This window comes from Balaenoptera ricei, chromosome 19, assembly GCF_028023285.1.
Source record: "Balaenoptera ricei isolate mBalRic1 chromosome 19, mBalRic1.hap2, whole genome shotgun sequence".
NCBI lineage: Eukaryota > Metazoa > Chordata > Mammalia > Artiodactyla > Balaenopteridae > Balaenoptera > Balaenoptera ricei.
This window is the reverse complement of record NC_082657.1, coordinates 11,509,737-11,532,717: the sequence shown is the minus strand read 5'-3', so window position 1 is coordinate 11,532,717 and position 22,981 is coordinate 11,509,737. Positions and strand designations below refer to the sequence as shown.

At 42.9% G+C, this 22,981-nt stretch overlaps 2 protein-coding genes and 1 pseudogene across 7 annotated transcripts in view; 1 reads left to right on the top strand and 2 right to left on the bottom strand.

The window, feature by feature from the left end:
* Nucleotides 1–22,981, bottom strand: part of LOC132353967 (carcinoembryonic antigen-related cell adhesion molecule 1-like) — a 902,477-nt pseudogene that overhangs the window by 48,650 nt on the left and 830,846 nt on the right.
* LYPD3 (LY6/PLAUR domain containing 3) overlaps nt 1–22,981 on the bottom strand; it is a 106,539-nt gene that overhangs the window by 32,845 nt on the left and 50,713 nt on the right. The gene's annotated exons all lie outside the window — the stretch shown is intronic.
* Nucleotides 13,101–14,829, top strand: LOC132353847 (seminal plasma protein PDC-109-like). The gene is made up of 3 exons (XM_059905346.1): nt 13,101–13,176; nt 14,358–14,489; nt 14,690–14,829. The coding sequence occupies exons 1-3, from the start codon at nt 13,101–13,103 to the stop codon at nt 14,827–14,829; spliced, it is 348 nt and encodes a 115-aa protein (XP_059761329.1).

Below are 22,981 nucleotides of genomic sequence, written 5' to 3'. Positions count from 1 at the left end.
GGGTAAAACACAAAATCAAAAACAAAAAACGAACCGAAAAAGCCAAGTAGCTGTTTCCCATAGGACACTGGCTTCTTAATGGCACTGAAGACAGTTGCAGAAGACACTCCTGAGTAAATGGAGGAGAGCCACAATTTTCAAAAATTTGGCCTGTGAATTGTTTTGGTATTTTTAAAATTATATCTATCATATGCCAGAGAGCTTTATGCAGCATGTACAAATTTCTCAGTCCACAAACTCAAGTGTGCCAACTTTCTTAATTGTTAAATATATAATATAAACTATTTAAATATATTATTTCTTTTTATGATAATTTTGTTTTTAAATATATTATTTCTTTTTATGATAATTTTGTTTATAACAATCCCCCATTCTACCTAGTGGTAGGTAGAAACTTAACCAGTCTGAGTAAACTCGGTCATGTCAGGGTTTTCTCAGTCATTTCAGATCTAAGTTCAGTCAATTCAGGGCTTGTTTTCCTTTCCACTCTCCTCACCCAGGGCTTTGCTATAGTGCTGGTGGGCAGGAGGTGACTGTCTAGTTCTCACCTCTCATGCTGCTCATGTCCAGGTTCTTACTGATGCCTGGTTCTCAGCTTCCATTCCTGCTGGCTTCCACTGGGAAATCTTCAACCCTGTCTGGGGATTCATGGGCTCCACGCAGGCCGTGTTAAGCTCTGCCATCCCTCTTAGCGACTTCGGGGCCTCTTCCAACTGCTCTCAAATAATCTAAAGCAGCCTAGGAATCCCATATAGGTGATGAAATTCCTGAAGATCTGGAGAGAAGATCCTTTCATAGAGACTTGCTTTCTCCCAAGGTACTTGAGAACGAGATGCGGCCTAGACCCTGCAATTTATCACCCAGCATACACAGACCACTATCACACATTCTTCTCAAATCTACTTTTTTTTTTTCCAACAATCATGCCATAGGAATTCCCTGGTGGTCCAGTGATTGGGACTCTGCACTCTCAATGCCAAGGGCCCAGGGCTGGGGTTCAATCCCTGGTCAGGGAACTGAGATCCCACAACAAACAAAACAATCATGCCATAAAGCCTTCATTCTTAGACTGAAACTTAAAAATTCCAAGTCTAAAAGTCAAAAGTTGGGCCTTTGGAATTACATCAACTTCAATTTACATAGCCTACTCTGAAATTTCAGGGCTGAACATGAAGGTATTTCTGGCTCTTTGCATTTCTAGGGTAATAGGCCTACTGACTGGAGGAGAAGGGGCAAGAGAATTAGTACAAAGAATGGGGGCGTGGGGAGATAACAGTAATAGCATAATATCACCCTGCCGTACATGTGCTTCACCCACCCGGATTTAGTCTCCATCATCACACATGATATTCATTGCTCCCTCCAGGGCTGTGTTCACGTCCTTTCCTCCCTGAAATTCCATTTCCTCTTCCCACCTACCCACCCCAGAGGGCCCCACTAGACATCTCACTAGACATCTCACTGCCAACTCCAGCAGACCTTTCCGGACTTCTCTGGCACCCACTGATCTCCCTCAGCATAGCCCCAGCACATCTGCCAGCCTTCCTTCAATATTTTACAGTTTCCCACACAATGTATAATCTCCCCTGTCAAGGTAGCAGCACTTCAGGGACAGGCATTATTTCCAACAGCTTTACAACTTAACAGCACCCATAAGATGTGACTGGCAACTTGAGGTTATGAGTCTTCTGCTTATTGAAGTGACCCAAACTCCACTACACATGCACACACACCCCTCTCCAACAACAAAACTAACCACCATCAACTGCAGCCAATTACCTGAAACTTGATGCTGATGTGAAAAAAAAGAGTAAGCTCTAGAGAGTAGACAAGAAAAGAGGTAGAAGTCTAAGAAGGATGGGCACTGCAGAAAGTAAGAATTTGAAAATTCCTCTCTTTTGTCAACGATGTTATAGTGGCCAGGTGGGCACATCCTCGTTTGGGGCAGCGATGTCAGAGTGGGAGATGAGGTTTTTTTGGTTTTTTTGTTTATTTATTTATTTTGGCTGCATTGGGTCTTCATTGCTGCACGCGGGCTTTGTCTAGTTGCGGCGAGCAGGGGCTATTCTTCGTTGCGGTACGTGGGCTTCTCATTGCAGTGGCTTCTCTTGTTGTGGAGCACGGGCTCTAGGCGCGTAGGCTTCAGTAGTTGTGGCACGTGGGCTCAGTAGTTGTGGCACATGGGCTTAGTTGCTCCGCGGCTTGTGGGATCTTCCCGGACCAGGGCTTGAACCCGCGTCCCCTGCATTGGCAGGCGGATTCTTAACCACTGCGCCATCAGGGAAGCCCTGCATTATGTTTTTATAAAAAGTAAGAAATTTCCTTTGCAGCGAAATATCACTTGTATAAATTAAACAAGGCACAGAGTTCCCTGGTGGCCTAGTGGTTAGAATTCGGGGCCTTCAGTGCCGTGGCCGAGTTCAATCCCTGGTCGAGGAACTGAGATCCTGCAAGCCACGTGCGGCCAAAAACAATTTTGGCATGGCCAAAAAAATTAATTAATTAATTAATTGAACAACGCTACAGTCAGAATACAGAACAGTTTCTTCATCTCAAAAACTCTCTTGTTCTACTCCTTTGTAATCACATCCTCCCTCATCCAAGTCCTTGACAACCACTGATCTGTTCTCTGATCACTATAGATTTGTCTTTGCAAAAAAAGTCATAGAAATGGAATCATACAGAATGAAACTTTTTGAAACCAACTACTTTCACTCAGCATGATGGCTCTGAGATTCATCCATGTTGTGTATATCAACAGCTGTTCCTTTTAATTGAGAAATATTATTATATTGTATGGACATACCACTCTTTGTTTATCCATTAACTCATTGAAGACGTCTGGGTTGTTTCTAGTTTGGGGCAGTTATAAAGTAAACATTTGTGTACAAGTGTTTGCTGTAAACATTTGGGTACAAGTTTTTATGTAAACATAAAATTGTATTTCTCTAGGGTAAATACTTAGGAGTAGGATTGCTGGGTCATATGGCGAGAGTGTGTTTAACTTTACAAGAAACTGAGAAACTGTTTTCCAGAGTGCTTGTATCATTTTCTTATTCCCACTAGCAATGGATGAGAATTCTAGTTTTGCAGTTTTCAGGATACAGGTCCTGAACATCTGTTGTTAGAGTCATAGTTATTTCACCTTTATGGGGCTATTGTAAATGGTACTTTTAAATTTCAGTTTTCAATTTTTCATTGCTGGTATAGAAAATAAGTGCAATTGATTTTTGTGTGTTGAATCTGGCTAAACTCATTTATTAGTTCTAGGAGCTTTTTTGTGGGCTCCATGAGATTTTCTAAGTAGACAATCATGTCATGTGCAAATAGGGACAGTTTTTTTTTTTCTTTCCAGCATGTCGACCTTTTATTTCTTTTCTTTTCTTATTGTAGTGGTTAGGACTTCTAGTACAACGAATAAAAGTAGTGAGAGTGGACACTTTGCTTTGTTCCCAGTGTTAGGAAATTTCTTAAAAAATTAAACATACACTTGGCATAGGATTCTGCCATTCCTTTCCCAGGTACTACCCAAAAGAAACAAAAGCATATGTCCATACAAAGATTTTTATACAAATATTCATAACAGCTTTATTTATAATAGCCAAAAACTGGAAACAACTCAAATGCCCATCAACAGTGTAAAAATAAATTATGACATGTCTTCATGATGTAAAACTACTCAGTAAAAAAAAGGAATGGGGGCTTCCCTGGTGGAGCAGGGGTTGAGAATCCGCTTGCCAATGCAGGGGACACGGGTTCGAGCCCTGGTCTGGGAAGATCCCACATGCCGCGGAGCAACTAGGCCCGTGAGCCACAACTACTGAGCCTGCGCGTCTGGAGCCTGTGCTCCGCAACAAGAGAGGCCACGATAGTGAGAAGCCTGCGCATCGCGATGAAGAGTGGCCCCCGCTTGCCACGACTAGAGAAAGCCCTCGCACAGAAACAAAGACCCAACAGAGCCAAAAATAAATAATAAATAAATAATAATAATTAAAAAAAAAAAAAAGGAATGAACTATTGATGCATACAGCCACGTGGATGAATCTTAAAATAATTATCCTGAATGAAAGAAGCTAGACAAAAAGGAGTCCATACTGTATGACTGCACTTATATTAAACTTCAGAGAATGAAAGTTAAATCTATAGTGACAGAAAGCAGATCTGTGGTTATCTAGAATGGAGAAGGAGGGGGGAATAGATTACAAAGGAGAACAAAGAAACTTTTGGAGTGATGGATACATTCATTATCTTGACTGTGGTAATGGTGAGGTTTCTGGGGTGGTCACATATGTCAAAAATCATCAAATTGTACCCTTTAAATATGTGCAGTGTACTATATGTCAATTATACCTCAATGAAGCTGTAAAAAAAAAAGCACAAACTGATAACACTTTTTCTGTTTTTCAGTATTACCTTAAATTACCTTTTCTTGATAAAATTGGAGTAGAGGTGGAGGAGAGAATTATTATACTGAGAAAACTCATTTTGTGTTTGGTGGCCTGCCAGACTCCAAACCATCCCATCTGTTCCTGCTGTCACCAGTAAATCAACTGGCTTCTGGCGGACACAGTAAAATCTCTCTGTCTTTGACAGACATCCTCCTCCACCTCCCAACTCCCTGACCCAGGATTTGCCTCAGGAAGCTGCCATGGCTTGCCAGTCACCTATGAAGGGCTCCCTTCTATGGTAACCAGAGGGGCTCTCTTGTATCCATTTCCATTTCTCTGTTTTGGGGGGGTTTGTTTGTTTGTTTGTTCATTTTGCCACACCCTGAGGCTTGTAGGATCTTTGTTCCCTGACCAGGGATCGAACTCGTGCCCCCTACAGTGGAAGTGCAGAGTCCTAACCACTGGACCGCGAGGGAATTCCCTTTCCATTTCTCTTTAATTTTCCAATGTGTGACATTTTATAATGTCCAGATATTTCTTGGTGTTATTGCAGAAGTTAAGGTCTTCCATGTTCTCCCACATCCTAAGCCAAAATCAAAATCTCAATATGTGTGGTTTTTAAAAAATAAATTTATTTATTTTTATTTTTATTTATTTTTGGCAGCATTGGGTCTTCATTGTGTGCAGGCTTTCTCTAGTTGCGGCGAGCGGGGGCTACTCTTCATTGCGGTGCGTGGGCTTCTCATTGCGGTGGCTTCTCTTGTTGCGGAGCACGGGCTCTAGGCATGCAGGCTTCAGTAGTTGTGGCTCGCAGGCTCAGTAGTTGTGGCTCGTGGGCTCTAGAGCACAGGCTCAGTAGTTGTGGTGCACGGGCTTAGTTGCTCTGCGGCATGTAGGATCTTCCTGGACCAGGGTTCGAACCTGTGTCCCCTGCATTGGCAGGAGGATTCTTAACCACTGCGTCACCAGGGAAGCCTTCAATGTGTGTTTTTAGCACGAGGAAGCTGAGTCTCTGGTCCTAGTCCAATATTACTCCCAACTGCTTTGATTTTATGCCTTCAGAATCAGACTCTATCACATGGTACCCTTCCTTGTTGTTAGCATCAACCAGTCCCTGTAAAAAGTCCCGTCCTCAGTTGATAACTTCACCCTTGTCACTGCCTCCTCTCCATCCTTTCTCTTACTACCCAGTAACTGGGTCTCCACCCTTAACCTTCTTGCCTCTAATGACTTTTTCTTTCTGTCTCCCTCCTTGTTGTCACAATGCCACTGAAATACTGTACCAACCGTGAAATCTCAATTAAATGCCTCTCCCATTAACAACTATAACATAAAGGAAGAGGGTAAAGGAATCTATACGATCATAAAGTTTCTACATTTCACTTGAAGTGGCAAAATATTGATTATAAGTAGATAGTGAAGAGTTAAGTATGAGTATTATACTCCCTAGAACAACCCCTAAAAACACCATGGAAGACCAATTATTAAATTGTTAAAGACTAATCATCAGAAGAGATTAAAAATAGGGACTTCCCTGGTGGTCCTGTGGGTAAGACTCTGCGTTCCCAATGCAGGGGGCCCGGGGTCAATCCCTGGTCGGGCAACTAAGGAGGCCGCATGCCACAACTGAGAAATCTACATGCCATAACTAAAGATCCTGAGTGCCACAACTAAGACCCGGAGCAGCCAAAATACATAAATAAATAATATTTTTAAAAAATAAAAATAAAAAAATAAAAACATGAACCAACTATATGGTGTCTACAAGATAATCACTGCAAATACAATGATACAGGTAGGTTAAAAATAAAATGATACACTTCCACTTCTGCTCCAAATGGAGTAACAGGGACTAAATTTATCCTCCTACATGAAACAAACAAAAACTAGACAAAATACATTGTTTTCAAGACACCTGACATTAAGCAACAAAGGGCAGTAATTCCTGAGAGATGGGAAAGGAATCAAGGCAAACCCTGTGATGACACCAGCTTTTTATCTTGAGAGAATTTCCAGTCCATAGTACAGGGGAAGAGAACTCAGGTGGAGCCTGGCACCCTGTGTGAGCCAAGGATAATCCAGATCTCAGAGTCTGAGGAAATCAAGGCAGCTTGAGTTCACAGGCCAGAACACCAGCGAGAGGAGGGCAGCACAGAGAGAGAACTTTGGAGATCTGCAGAAGAGTGTTGACCATCACATATGGGTGAGGAAACTACCAGGACTGGGGTAAAAACAATCTGAAAGGATTAGAGGTCAGGCTTGGCCCTCACATCAGGCAGGGAATAATGACTGTTCCCATCAGCCAGAATGGAAATATTCATAACTTACGGGGCGCTGGACACAGGAAGGTCTTGCCTCGGTAGTGGCAATAATTAGCCCCAGATGACCACTGTTCCAGACCTGCCTAACAAAACATAAAGGCAAGACCAAAAGGATCCAACTGTTTCCAAAAAGCTAAACTGAATTTGATAACAAAACTCAATAATATGTATAGGTAGGCAAAAGATATCCAGCACCAAACAAGGTAAAACTCACCATGTCCATGCTATTAGTTCAAAGAAAGTTAGAATGGCTATTTTAATATAAGACAAAGCGTAATTCACATCAAAGAACACTATCAAGGATAAAGATCATCTCATATGAACAACAAGTCAGTTCATCAAGAGGATACAACTATTAAACTTGGATGCTCTCGATAATAGAATTTCAAATCTCTGAAACAAAAACTGAAGGAATTGCAGAGTGAAACATAAATCCTCAATTATAGTTCAGGATTTCAATTCTCTGCTCTCGGTAACTGATAGAACAAGCAGAGAGAAGATCAGCAAGTATATAATAGAACTGGATAACACTATCAAGCAATGTGACATAATTGATACGTGTAGGACATTGCACTCTACAAGAGCAGAATACAAATTCTTTTCAAGTATACATGGAACATTTATCAAGATAGGCCATATTCTGGACCAAAAATTTAGTCACAGTAAATTTGGCAGGACTCAGGTCATAGAAATTATGTTCTCATACCACGATGGAATTATATTAAAAATCAATAACAGGGACTTCCCTGGTGGTGAGTGGTTAGGACTCTGCACTTCCGCTGCAGGGGGCATGAGTTCGATCCCTGGTCAGGGAACTAAGATCCCAGAAGCTGCTCAGCAAAGCAAAAAAATAAAATACAATAGAAAAGAAGAAAAAATCAATAACAGGTCCAATCCAGTTCCATCTGGTCCTCCCACCACCCTCCCACCACCCTACTTGGCCAAGGGTCCCAGCAGCTTGGGTGGTGGGAGGAGCACAGGGGCCAGGCAGCCCATCTTGGGAAGGATCTCAGCGTGCCCTTCAGGTAGGCACGGGGCACCCACCCTCCCCACAGCCATGATGTCCAAGACTATGAAGGAGGAGCCCAGGAGGAGATGGGAGGGCTGGTCTGCTAAACCTGCTGCTGCAAAAGTGGAAAGGAAGTCAAAAAGGTGCCAGGAAAAAAAAAAAAGTGCAAACAAAAGGGAAAAGGGGAACAGAGAGAAAACAGGCTGAAGTACCTAACCAAGAAACTAAAGATTTACCTGCAGAAAGTGGAGAAACTAAAAACAAGGAGAATCCAGGCTCTGATGAAGAAGGAGAAAAAGAAGTCTGATTAATATCATATACCATGCCTTATCAGTGGTCCCTGTTTCCCTTCTTGTACAGTCCAGAGGAATACTTTTTTCAACTCCTTTGTAAATGCAAGTTTTTAGTAGCTCTAGAAACATTTTTAAGAAAGAGAAATCCCGGGATTCCCTGGTGGCGCAGTGGTTAAGAATCCGCCTGCCAATGCGGGAGACATGGGTTCGAGCCCGGGTCCGGGAAGATCCCACATGCCACGGAGCAAATAAACCCGTAAGCCACAACTACTGAAGCCCGCGCGCCTAGAGCCCGAGCTCTGCAACAAGAGAAGCCACGGCAATGAGAAGCCCGCGCACCGGTAGCTCCCACCCGCTGCAACCAGAGAAAAGCCCGCACGCAGCAACAAAGACCCAACGCAGCCAAAAAAAGAAAGCAATCCTACTTCATCTCATTTGTTAAGTGTAGTTTTTTTAAAAGTGTACAATCATTTGCTAGTTGTTTTTTGTTTGCTTGTTTGTTTGGTTTTGGTACAACCAGAAAATAGTGGGATATGGAATACAGGAGATTTAACTGTCTTGGGTGTACTTTTTACATCCTTTAATACAAACCATACTAAATGCAATTTGGAGTCATAGTCATGCATTTAATATGACTTGAACATTTTAAATTACTTCTATTCCTGTGTTGGCACCTGTGAATTTAATTTTGCCTCATTCAAGCCCAGCTAGTAACTTATATATTACTTTTCTAGAATAGCTGGGGTTTTTTAAAGGGCAACATGCCTTTTGAAAAACATCAGAGGGCCAAGTATGTGCCAGGTTCTGCCCTCAGGACTGATGCCAGGGCAAAGAGCCCGGTCCAACTTGTCCTTCCAAAGATTACATTCCCCTGGGGAAGATGGACAATTTAAGTGCAAGTAGGGAGCGAAAAAACTAGCAGGACATGACCAGAGAGCCTCATATTGAGGAGTCAGAATATATCTCCAGAAAGAAATAATCAGGAAAGACAAATAATTTATTTTTTTAATATTTTAATTTTATTGAAGTGTAATTGATTTACAATGTTGTGTTAGTTTCTGATGCACAGCAAAGTGATTCATATATATATATATATATTCTTTTTCATATTCTTTTCCATCGTGGTTTATTACAGGATATTGAATATCGTTCCCTGTGCTATGCAGTGGGACCTTGTTGTTCATCTATTTTATATATAGTAATTTGTATCTGCTAATCCCAAACTCCTAATGTATCCCTCCCCCACCCCCTTTCCCCTTTGGTAACCAGAAGTTTGTTTTCTATGTTTGTGACTCTGTTTCTGTTTCCCAAAGTGGGTGTGAGTGGGTCTTGATCAAAGAAATGTTCACATATTGAGGGCTGGGGAAGTCCTTCTGGCTTACACATGAGTTAACTTGAATTTTTCGCTAACTGCAACAGCCTGTTTGTGGCCTATCAAACATACATTGTACATCTGCTTTAATTATTAAAGAAAAGGGTGCATCGACCAGAAGTAAAGACTGTCCATGTTAAAAATAAAGATTAAATGCTTCCATTCCTGGGACGCTAATGCTGATACTCCTTCTACAAGACTCCCTTCCCAGGGGCCCAGACCATACTGACTCGCTGTGTATGTGCTGACTGGTTTTTCTTGAAACCTTGAAGAAATGTACCCCTAACTTGTTTCATATTCTTCTGACACTATATAAAACTGTGCTGAAAACTGTGCTTCTCCAGAGAGGTTCCTCAGAGTTATCTGAGAGAGGCTGTCTCCTGGGCTATAGTCCTCAGTTTGGCTCGAATAAAACTCTTTTCTATTCCTATTGCAGATTGTTTACTGATTATTTTCATTGACAGTCTTAAATAACAAATCCACTCTAACAGTCCAGTCTCCCTAAGCCTCTGAATTCCTTCCTCTGCATTAAACCAAGGGAACTAGGGCATTTCCAATTTGTTCACAATGGGCCATTTTTGGGTCCATGTTTCAGCCAATCAACCAACTAAACTGTCCGAGCCCTTTCTAACTCCCTGAGCTGCAATATTAAAAGCAGAATCTCTGCGTAGAGAGCCTGTACCAATAAATTTTACCTGATCCAACTTTAGCTTCCTTCCACCACTATCCGCCACACTTAGTATCCATTCCCACGCATTTCCCAGATTCCTATCTGAATACATGATAAAAGTCAAGGAGTTCCTTTGGAGTACCGTGCACCTCCTCATTTCCCACACCTTCAGGGGCCTGCTGGGACTTGAGTCTAGTAACAATAGGTCTAGAAGCAAAGAGGGGTGGTGGGAGTGGGCCCTGAGGAGAATCAGCATCGTCTTGCAGGGTTGCTGTGTGCTCAGGCGATGCAGGCTTAATCCCTTCAGACCAGGTGGAAAGGCCTACATCACTGTGGGTGGAAGGACCACTCTGTGTTGGGAGGTCACCACCACTGGGGGTTGGAAGGCCACTTCTGCTGGACTGGAGCGGGGGAAGCTTCCACCGGGGGTGGGAAAACCTCATCCAATGGCAAAGAAGACATATCACAACTTAGGGGCTCAATGCTTCCACCTTCATCAGAGTCTTCCCACAGGTCCCCATTCCAACTTACAGGATCCCAGCTTCCTCAATCAGTGCCCTCATTTAACAGTAGACAGGGACTTTCCTGGCAGTCCAGGGGTTAAGACTCTGCGCTCCCACTGAAGAGGGCCTGGGTTTGGTCCCTGGTCAGCGAATTAAGATCCCGAATGCCGTGGGGCGAGGCCAAAAACAAAACAAAAAACAGTAGACACTCTGAGAAGCTGAGGGTTCAACTTGCATTGCGATCAAGTTGCCAAATCAGCCAATGGCAGGATGGGGTTCTATGTTTGATTTTTAGCAATTTCAGCCCTGCAGCTATAGGAGATCAGGGTCAAGAAACTCAGGTCATTTAGGCAGCAGTTGGACTAAAAGTTTGAATTCCTGAGCTCATCTTTTATGACTGGGAAGTCATTGGTGTCTTTTTTTTACCACCACGCCCCCTCTCCCCGCACCGCAGGGCTTGTGGGATCTTAGTTCCCCGACCAGGCATTGAACCCGTGCCCCCTGCAGTGGAAGCGCGGAATCCCAACTGGACCGCCAAGGAATTCCTCATTCGTGTCTTTAAATCTAATCAGATCAGAGAGACAGTTCCAAGAACCTCAGAACCAATTCAGAAAACTCATCCTTAACATGTTGTTCATTTAGAACCATTCTCAGCACAAAAATCTGTATTAGCCAGGGTTCTCCAGAAACAATAGGATATATAGAGAGATATAAGAAAAGATTTTTATAGGAATTGGAGGTGGAGAAGTCCCACAATCTGCTATCCGCAAATTGGAGAACCAGGAAAGCCAGTGGTGTAAGTCTTGTTCTGAATTTGAAATCTGGAGCACCAAGACCAATGATGACCAAGGGCAGGAGAAGAGGGATGTCTCAGCTCAAGCAGAGAGTGAACTCACCCTTCTTCTGCCTTTTTATTCTATGCAGACCCTCAGGGGATTGAACGACGCCCATTCATACTGGAGAGGGCCATCTTCCTTCCTCAGTCTACTGACTCATATGCTAATATCTTCTGGAGACATCCTCAGAGACAAACCCCGAAATAATGTTTTACTGGCTCTCGTGGCATCCCTTACCCCAGTCAAGTTAACACATAAAATTTAAAATCACACAGGCCTAGAAAGGTGGGGTAAGGGATAAATTAGGAGTTTGGGATGAACGTATACACACTTCTATACATAAAATAGATAATCAACACAGACCTACTGTATAGCCCAGGAAACTTTACTCAATATTCTGTAATAACCTGTAAGGGAAAAGAATCTGAAAAAGAATGGTTATATGTATATGTATAACCGAATCACTTTGCTGTACACCTGAAACTAACACAACATTGTAAATCAACTATACTCCAATATAAAATAAAAATTTTAAAAATTAATAAAAATAAAATAAACTCATACAGGCCTAAAAGGCAGCCATCAAGGCTTCATTTTAAGGAGTGTTCTGGGATAGATGGTGAGAACCTTGAAATGCCTATTCTCTCAACAGACCCAAAGATTCCTCAAGGACCCCATTCAGTGAAGGCATGATGGGTGGTTATCTCCTCAGGGAAAACATTACTGCATAGCTCTCCAAGACCCAGGATGTGTTCATCAGAGAACTAGAAGGGAGGAGACTTATAAATGGACCCATGGATTTGCACCGATGGTGAGCTGGTGTTCTCAGAGCACCTACTGTGTAAAGAGTCCCCACACCAGCGTAAAGCTCCTCAGAGACACAACTCACATTGCCCTGTAAGGAACGGATTGTGATGTGCATTTTGCAAGTGAGGAAATGGAGGCTCAGAGCAAGGGAAGCATTGGGTGGGGAAGCCACGTGGGGCAGATAAATATTGTTGAGTGTGAAACATGGCAGGGGATCTTCCTCTCTGAAAAGGTCCACTAGGCTGAGTGGCTTCAACAGCCGGCTCTGCCCTAACTCACCCTGTGCCTTGAGGAGCTCTCTGAGCTTGGGTTTCCTCCTCCTTCACATGGAGACCCGCACGGCTGCCTTATGGGGTTGCTCTGAGGCTCCAACAGGCCAGCTGGTTGGGCCTTGAGCCTGGTGCTGAGTCTGCAGTCAGGAAACCAGGTGAGACAGATGCTGGGGAAAACCCCATGAGAGAAGATGGTCCTTTTCATCTTTCCCTCTCCTCTTTGCCTTGTCATAGGAGGCTGAAACTGACAAGAATCTTGCAAACGTTTTGGCCTCATCTTACTTTATTATTTATTTATTTGGCCACTGCCACCCAGTTTGCAGGATCTTACTTCCTCAACCAGGGATCGAACCCATGCCCCCTGCAGTGGAAGCGCAGAGCCCTAACCAGGGGACCTTGATCTCATTTCAAATGCATTTCAAACTATTGAGGCTCGGAGACATTAAACTGCCAGCCAATGTCCTGTACATTCCATCTGAGAGATAAACTTGAACTGCATGCTCTCAGGCTGAGGAATGCACAAGCACCATCCCGGCGAGGTTGATCCTTACCAGCTTGAAGGGGTGTCAGGGTAATGAGCTATATAAGAAACAGACTGACGTTTGTCAGTCACAGGAAAGCAAGCTGCCATGGCACCGCGTTTGGGGATCTTTCTGATTTGGGCTGGCGCGTCTGTATTTCTACAACTGGACCCTGTGAATGGAGGTGAGAGAGGGGAGATGGGCTAGAACTGGTGTGAAACAGCCTGCCCCAGACATGGATTGATGTGTAAAAATAATGATAATAATAATAGCGGTGACAAATAACGTTTGCCATTTCTTGAGTATATCCCAAGGGCTTCACATTTTATTTAATTTTCATGCAACTTCTATGAAATTTAAAGCCAGGTGAGTTTGGCACCAAAGCCAAAGGCCTTATTGACTAACAACCCTCATGACCCCTGCCTCATTGTTAAATATCCGTTCCAATCTCCCAGACATGGGCAGCCTACACCCAGGGTTGGTTACGTTGTTCAAATTAAGAGTTTTTGATGTATGTAGAGTTTACTGTTTGAAATGACAGTGTGGTCTCAGGGCAGGTCCTGTGAACGGTGTGCTATAGCCGAGTCTCAGCTTTATTGTTGAATTCACGTGTGTCAGTAGGAGAGCAATGAGAACGTGTCAGGTTCTCCACTCATCTGTTCTGTTTAGCCCTCTAGTCATTGAGTCTATCTGTTCAGGGTATAAACAATGACTTCAAAATATAATAGAAAATAAAAGTTAGAGATGCAGGGCAGGTCCTACTGCAGCTTGTATTCTGGTTGTGCCCCTGCTTTGTTCTCACTCCCCCTGTATCCATCTCCTCTGCTCCTGCTTTTCTTCCCGATCAGCAGCTGTCTGAGAACACCACTGTTCCTACCGCAGTTACCCCAGGTAATCAACATTGGAAGAGAATGACAACAAAACAGCAATCAAATGTAACAAACTAACATGTGCGGCGTGGTAACTGTGACCGTGATTCTCCAAAGGTACTTTACACGCATGAGGTAACTTCACCCTCTCAGGAGGAGGCATGAGTGCACATTCCCCAAGGTGGCACCCCTACAGAGCATCAAGGGTGAGCATTCTGTAGATGGTGGGGCTGGAATCTGAACCCAGGGTCAGAGCTTCGGAGCTGGTGCCACAGGCTGAGGTAGAAACTGCCCAAAGTTAAAGAACCCTTCCTAGTCCCTGAGGGAGGGACCACACCATATTTACCTTGACATCCCTGATGCTTAGCAGGGGGTCTGTACAGGGCAGGCCCTTGGGGATGATGGGCTAGCTTGAACAGAGACTTGTGTCAGAGTTACTGCAGAGATCATGAAACCCTGAGAGCCGAAGAAGCGAACAATGCCTTTCTTCTTTCAGGTAATGGATGTGTTTTCCCATTCATCTATGGAGGGAAAACGTATTTTGATTGTGCTATCCGTGGTTCCATATTCCGTTGCTGTGCTCTAAATGCGGATTATATAGGAAGATGGAAATACTGTACTAGGAAAGGCAGGTGTGCAGTTTATCCTCATGTGAGGCGCACGTGGCTTCCCAGATGAAGGGGGAATGTCCGTAACTGTCTTCTAGACGGAAGCCTCAGGCATCTCCTCACCCAGCTCCGTGTGTTCCATTCATGTCCATTTCTCTTGATAAGACTAAAAATAACCCTCCCACAATTAATGTTTTCATCCATTTCTTCTATCTTTCAGACCATGCCAAACGTACCTTTCCCTTTATCTATCGAGGCAAAATATACGAAAGTTGCACAAAAACTGGGAGTATTTTTTGGAGGCGTTGGTGCTCACTCTCTCTAAACTTTGACCAGGATAGAGCTTGGAGGTATTGCTAGCAATAAAAAAGGTAAGAGCGGGGCTTCCCTGGTGGCGCAATGGTTGAGAATCTGCCTGCCAATGCAGGGGACACAGGTTCAAGCCCTGGTCTGGGAAGATCCCACATGCTGCAGAGCAACTAGGCCCGTGCGCCACAACTACTGAGCCTGCGCATCTGGATCCTGTGCTCCGCAATAAGAGAGGCCTTGATAGTGAGAGGCCCGCGCACCGTGGCGAAGAGTGGTCCCCGCTTGCTGCAACTAGAGAAAGCCCTCGCACAGAAACGAAGACCCAACACAGCCAAAAATAAATAAATAAAATAAAAATAAAGGAATTCCTTTTTTAAAAAAAATGCAAAATACTCCATTATATTAAAAAAACAAAAAAAAGGTAAGAGCGTCCAGGGAGGATGGGAAGAGACAGAGCTGGATAAAGAGGTGGGGTCAGGTGCCACAGTGAGAAGGAAGGATGAGGCAGGTGGAGAGACGAGATGAGGTAGAAATGTACAGGAGGAAGAGTGAGGGGCAGAGGCCCAGAGAGGAAGAAGAGGAGGGAGGGGAGAAAAGACGTAAAGAGAGGAAGCGACGAAGGCAAAAGGCAAAAGATGGAGAGACGAGAGTCCGAGGGGGAAGAAGCAAGAGAGTTTGCAGGAAGAGAAATGGAAGAGGATCTGGGAAGGATTAGTGGCAAGAGAAGGTGAGAGAGGGGCAGAGAGAGGACAGCACAGTCTTTGGAGCAGGCATGAGAGGGCAGGAGTCGACATGGGAAGAGCAGAAAGCAAAGGAGAAACAGACCCCTGCCCTCTATGGGACTGACTGGAAAAACAAATAGACTCGTTAACAATGACCCCAAGACTGTGTTCAATTCCTGTCCAGTGCATCCACCCGTGGCCTTGGATGCAATCAAGCCTTTGAAACCTCAGTGAAGAAAATCAAGAGATCTCAAGCGTGAAGGTGATGCTCTGAGTGACAGAGGTGAAATCCTTTCCCTGCATCTCCACCATCTTCCCGCTGTGTGGGGATCCAGTCGATAAACCACTTTCTCTGCAGGTGTGGTCTTTTTTTTTTTCCCCTATAAAGAAACCTATGTATCAAATGGGAGGGTCTCAGCGTGCTCAGGTTAATCAGTCAGGATGTTCTTGTCTTCCCTTCCCTTCCTCGGGGTCCTGATGGAACATCAATACACATCACACTAATAAAGATGTTAAAAAATTAAAAAAAGAAAATACACATCACAACTGTCCTTCCTGGGGGCTTGATTGACAGCTGAAGGCTCGGTGGTGGGACTTGAGGTGAGGGTGGGAGGAGGGTCCCAGAGGGTATAGAGGGCTTGGTCCTTGTCATAAAAGATTTGTCTTGTCCTGACTTAGCTGAGATTTTATTTCTTCCTGGAGCTATTCTCTGACTCCCCAGTATAAGGAGTCCCGATCGTGTCTTTCCAGTCCGTCCTTTCTTTACTTACAATTAAACTGTCCATTTTCCCTGGGGGACTGTAATTGGGGAGGACAGGACGGACTGCGTTTGCCCTGGCCTCAGTCCTAAGTACGGAATCCGACACATCCTTGGCATTTTTCAAAAGGACTACTCTCATTTTTTTTTTTTTTAATTTTTATTTATTATTTATTTATTATTTATTTTTCGCTGTGTTGGGTCTTCGTTTCTGTGCGAGGGCTTTCTCTAGTTGCGGCGAGTGGGGGCCACTCGTCATCGCGATGCGCGGGCCTCTCACTATCGCGGCCTCTCTTGTTGCGGAGCACAGGCTCCAGACGCGCAGGCTCAGTAGTTGTGGCTCACGGACCTAGTTGTTCCGCGGCATGTGGATCTTTCCAGACCAGGGCTCGAACCCGTGTCCCCTGCATTGGCAGGCAGACTCTCAACCACTGCGCCACCAGGGAAGCCCCGGACTAGTCTCCTTTTTAAAACAAACAGGAATTTTGGACGAATATCATTTCCCTCACTAACTGGGCCTGACTGAAAGAAGGTTAAATTCACAGGTGTCAGAAATAATGAAGTGCCTCAAAGACTAAAGACTGATCACTAAATCTTATCCTGGTCAAAAACACCCAGTGCCTATCTAATAAATCCACGGGACCTGGTGATGGACTTTCAGTCACCATCTGGGAAAGAGATACACAGACTTTTAATCACCGTGCAGGAAGGAGGTACAATATTTGTCCTCTGTGATTTAAAGCCAGTAACGCAGAGCCTCACTTGAAACCAGGACATAAAAATAAATAAATATTTGAATTAAAAATTTTTTAATTAAAAAAATTTAATAAAAATAAATACATTAAAGGAAACCAGGACACTGTAAGGGCTATGCAGTTAATGGGGACCAGAAAATCGTCTCTCGTGGTCCCAAAGAAGTTTCCATTTTTGACTCTCTGAACAGATTATAAGGAAATATTACCCTGGGGGAAAATCTAATCCCAAAGCCTTCACATACTTGTTTTTTTTTTTTAATTAATTAATTTATTTGTTTATTTTTGGCTGTGTTGGCTCTTCGTTGTTGTGCGCGGGCTTTTCTCTAGTTGCGATGAGCGGGGGTTACTCTTCTTTGCTGTGCGCGGGTTTCTCACTGTGGTGTTTTCTCTTGTTGCGGAGCACGGGCTCTAGGCACGTGGGCTTCAGTAGTTGTGGCTCGCGGGCTCTAGAGCGCAGGCTCAGTAGCTGTGGCACACGGGCTTAGTTGCTCCGCAGCATGTGGGATCTTCCCGGACCAGGGCTCGAACCCGTGTCCCCTGAGTTGGCAGGCGGATTCTTAACCACTGAGTCACCAGGGAAGTCCCCACATACTTGTTCACGGCACAGAATTTACACAACTGAAAAAGGGCAAGATTACACACACACACACACACGTCCATGCACACTGCACACACACATGCATTCCTAGTTGAAGAATGCTGAAAAGTCTAAAGCATTGGCAGAGAAATGGAGGAGGAAGTGGGAGAAATGGCAGGTTCTCAGACTGTATAAATCTTTAGCCTTTTACTAAAGCATTGGCAGAAAAAGATTTAAAACCAATCTCTAGAGATGCTTCTACCAAAAAACAAACAAAAAAATTAGCACATTTCAGACAATACATGCTAAATAACTGACATATTCGATATCACCTGCTATGACAAAGAAAAAATAGAAAATAATTTACAGAAAAAAATGAACCTTAGATGAATTGGGGGACTGGGATTGACATATATACACTACTATGTATAAAATAAATAACTAATGAGAACCTACTGTATAGCACAGGGAATTCTACTCAATGATCTGTGGTGACCTAAATGGGAAGGAAATCTAAAAAAGAGGGGATATATGTATACGTATGGCTGATTCACTTTGCTGTACAGCAGAAACTAATACAACATTGTAAAGAAACAATACTCCAATTAAAAAAAAAAGAAAAAAATGAACCTTATCATTATTCTTTATTTTTTAGATCAATGGACTCTAATAGAAAGTCCAGAACTAATCCTTCACATTTGCAGTTGATCTTCAACAACATGTCAAGATAGTTCAATGGGGCAAGAATAATCTTTGCAACAAGTGGTGCTGAAACAAGCATATCTGCATGCAAAATAAAGAAGTTGGATACCTCCTTTCACACCATATGCAAAAGTTAAGTCAAAATGGGTCATAGACTTAATTTTAAGAGGTGATATTATAAAATTCTTAGAAGAAAATATGAGTAAATCTTTAAGACCTTGGGTTAAGAAATTAGTTCTTATTTATAACACTAAAAGGACAAATGACAAAAGAAAAAGTTTACAGATTGGACCTTATCAAAATTTATGCTTTAATTTTCAGAAAATGAAAACTGCCAGAATGGGAGAAAAGTATTTGCAGGTCAGGTGTCAGATAAGGAACTTGTATCTAGAACATATAAAGAACTTTTACACCTCAATAATAAAATGACAAATAACCCAATTTAAAAGTGAGCTAAGGGACCTCCCTGGTGGCACAGTGGTTAAGATTCCATGCTACCAATGCAGGGGGCCCCGGTTTGATCCCTGCTCAGGGAACTAGATCGCACATGCATGCCGCAACTAAGGAGTCTGCCTGCCGCAACTAAGAGCCGGTGCAACCAAATAAATAAATAAATAAACAAAACATATTAAAATATATTAACAACTCCACCATCCCAGGAGTCCCCATTACCTTTAAAAAAAAAAAAGTGAGCTAAGAGGGAATTCCCTGGCAGTCCAGTGGTTGGGACTTGGCACTTCCACTGCAGGGGGCAGGGGTTCGATCCCTGGTCAGGGAACTAAGATCCCACATGATGCCAAAATAAATAAATAAATTTATTTATTTACCACAACCTAAATAAATAAATAATTTTAAAAATAAAAAATAAAGCACACTACTGAATATCACAAAGAAGAAGCAGATTCACAGATACAGAGAACAAATTAGTGTTACCAGTGGGGAGAGGGAAGGACAAAATGGGGGCAGGGGATTAAGAGGCACAAACTACTATGTATACACAGGGAATATAGCCACTAGTTTATAATAACTATGAATGAAGTATAACTTTTAAAAATTGTAAATCACTATGTTGTATACATGAAACTCATATGATATTGTACATCAACTATACCTCAATATTTTTAAAGGCTAAAAATAAAATGTCCAATTTCAACAAAAAGTTATGAGATATGCCAAAAAACAGAAAAGGGTACTTTACACAGGAAAAAAAGCAATCAGTAGAAACTGTCTTTCAGAGGAAAGTTTAGATGGTAGACTTATCAGACAAAGACTCCAAAGAGTATATTATGAATATGTTCAAAGAACTAAAAACAAGCCATGCCATAGATTTAAAAGAAAGTTTGATGATATTGATCCATCAAATAGAGAATACCAATAGAGAGTTAGAAATTGTTTTTTTCACAAGGACCAAATGGAAATTCTGGAGTTTGAAAGTATAATAACAAAAATTTTAAAAACTCACTAGAGGGGCCCAACAGCAGATTTGAGCTAGCAAAAGAATCAATGAAATCGGTGATAGATCAATAGAGTTTAACCAATCTGAAGAAAAGAAAGAAAAAGAATGAAGAAAATGCAACGGGGCATCAGGGACCTGTGGGACACTGTCAGGTTTAGCAACGTACAAACATGGGACTACCAGAAGGAGAAGAGAGAAAGCAGCAGAAATAATAACAAGATCAACTTGGGGAGTATTGTCATCTTAACAATGTTAAGTCTCCTCATCCATGAACATGGAATGCCTTTCCATTGATTTAGTTCTTCTTAATTTCTTTCTGCAATGCTCTGTATACACCAAACAGGTGGATTTTTGAGCAGTACGCAAACGATACTTCAGTAAAGCTCTTTTAAAAAACAAGAATAAAAGGAAGTTTCTTGGGTGCTTACACTGTGTCCCACGGCCTGGACTATCATTCAGTCAGCAGGAGAAGTAGACAATGAGTTCTTCTCTTCTAGAGATTGAATGTTCTTGATACTAATCAGAAAGTCCTAGACATCTCCCAGGGATTAATCTATACACATATTACCCCCCCTGCATCAACCTCATGAATTTTCATGATTGGATTTTTCCATCAAACTAAGAGAACCAGGTCACGCCTCCTCCTCCTCATTACTACAAAGCCTGCTTCCTACAGCCCCTGCTTATTCACTCTGCACCTAAGTGCAACCCCTGGGTGACCCTGTATGGTGTGCAATGTCCTCCTCCCCCAGTCTGTGAATATATGTGGCTTATATACTGCTATCAATCTCATCTGGCAGTGCTGGGTGTTGTTTATTTGGTCCTCTCATACCGTTTAAGGTGGGCTGAATAGAAGATGATCAGAACAGTATGGCTATTTCCGTGATGATCCTACCGGTACTACTGAACTGTAAGGGACAGAATCAATGGTCCACGTCTTTCGCAACCTGCAGACCTCCATCCTCCTCCTAACATTGGGAATCTGCTATGACTGTCACTGTTTCTGTTCCCACACCCCACACTAAAAAAAGAAAGAAAAAACCACCTTATCTCTCCTTTTTCTTTCTCCGCCCCCCACACCCCACCTTCATCTCCATCTCTCTCTACATCTATTTCTATCTCTCAGACCTGGCATAAATTTCTCAGTGAGCCCAGGTTTTCACAGAAAACAAGAGGTGGTGTTTTTTTGTTTTGTTTTTGTTTTTGTTTTCTTTTTTTTGGCCACACCTCACAGCTTGTGGGATCTTAGTTCCCTGACCAGGAATTGAACCTGGGCCCTCCACAGTGAAAGCACGGTGTCTTAACCACTGGACCACCAGGGAATTCCACAAGAGGCTATTTTTAACACTCAAAGATTCTAGGAAAAGATTCATTGGGGATCTCAGGTTAATGGAATTTCAGTGTTTGATTTTTTTTTTAGGAGGGGACTACAGTAGAAATGTTTTAGTGTGACAACGCAAATATTATGGGTTGTATGTGAGTTTCAAAACTGAATGATCGGGACTTCCCTGGTGGTGCAGTGGTTAAGAATCAGCCTGCCAATGCAGGGTACACGGGCTCCATCCCTGGTCCGGGAAGATCCCACATGCCGCGGAGCAACTAAGCCCGTGCGCCACTACTACTGAAGCCCGGGTGCTTAGAGCCCATACCCCGCAACAAGAGAAGCCAAGCAATGAGAAGCCCGCACACCGCAATGAAGACCAACGCAGCCAAAAAATTTTTAATTAATTAATTTTTAAAAAAATTGAATGATCAAAGTTCACTGTGTTTATTGTGGGATTTCCACATTAGTTCTCTCATTATAGGAGTAAAAAGTTACTTCTATAAAAAAGTTATAAATATAAAATATGCAAAACTGGAAAGTTAATTCTATAGCGTTATCCCTGTTTCCTTTTTGCCATTTTCCCTTGGCAAATGCATGGGATCCTGACACATTCCTATTTTCAAGGAAAAGCCATGTTTGTTTGTTAATTATTACCCCTATCCTAACACAAGAAATAGATATCCTTGTTGCTTGCCTTAACTTGAGTCAATTCTGTCACTGATACTTTCACTGGATGTAGGATCTGTTTCAGCTGATCATATTCTCTCCCTTGCACCACGTTACTCCTTTCTACTCAACATCAACCACACCTAATCCTCCCAGGAATGCACCTCTTAACTATTTCTCCTATTCAAGGAAACTAGCAGCCTCACAAAATAAAAGAAGTGAAAAGGGGCTTCTCTGGTGGCACAGCAGTTAAGAATCTGCCTGCCAATGCAGCGGACACGGGTTCGAGCCCTGGTCTGGGAAGATGCCACATGTCGCGGAGCAACTAAGCCTGTGCGCCACAACTACTGAGCCTGCGCTCTAGAACTCGCGAGCCTCAAGTACTGAAGCCCGCATGCCTAGAGCCCGTGCTCTGCAGCAAGAGAAGCCCCCGCAGTGAGAAGCCTGCGCACCGCAACGAAGAGTAGCCCCGGGTCTCCGCAACTAGAGAAAGCCCGCGCACAGCAACAAAGACTCAATGCAGCCAAAAATAAATAAATAAATAAATAAATAAATTTTTTAAAAAAGTGAAAAGGGGGTTAGTGATGAAGAATAAAAGGAGAAGAGGAGGTGATGGGTGATGGAAGGAGAGAAGGGAGAGGAGATGGAAAGGAAAGAGGAGGGTGAGAGCAAGGAAAGTGGGGAGATGGAGAAAAGGGGAAAGAGGAAGGGGAGAGGGAGGGGGAAGAGGAAGGAAAAGGGAGAGAGAGAAGAGCTGTAATATTAACTATGTACCCAAGACTGTGGTGAGAACTTTACATTGAATCACCTAATGGAGTCTCACCAAGTTTTAGTGGAAGGACTAAAAACAGCACCGTTTTATACATAAGAGAGCAAAAGTTCAGAAAAAGTTAAATAAATTTCCTAGGATGTAACAGCTACTGAAGGTGAAAATGAAGATCAGACTCCAAATCCTAAATCTATACTATGCTACCCTTCAGGATGGATTCAAGCCATGTAGATGCCAACCACTAAAGAGATAATGTGATGTAATGGTAAGAATATCTGTTCCAAACTCAATCCTGCCCTCCAAAAATTATCCTTTATGAGTCTCAGGTTTTCTCTTCTGTAAATGGGAGCAGCCAACTCCCCTTGCAAGATTTTGGTGGGGATTCTACAAGCTCATAAGGTGCTCAATAAATAAATCCTTTCTTCTCCAGTGGTATTTATTTGACCTGTGGTCAAACAGGCTTGGGATGGGTGGG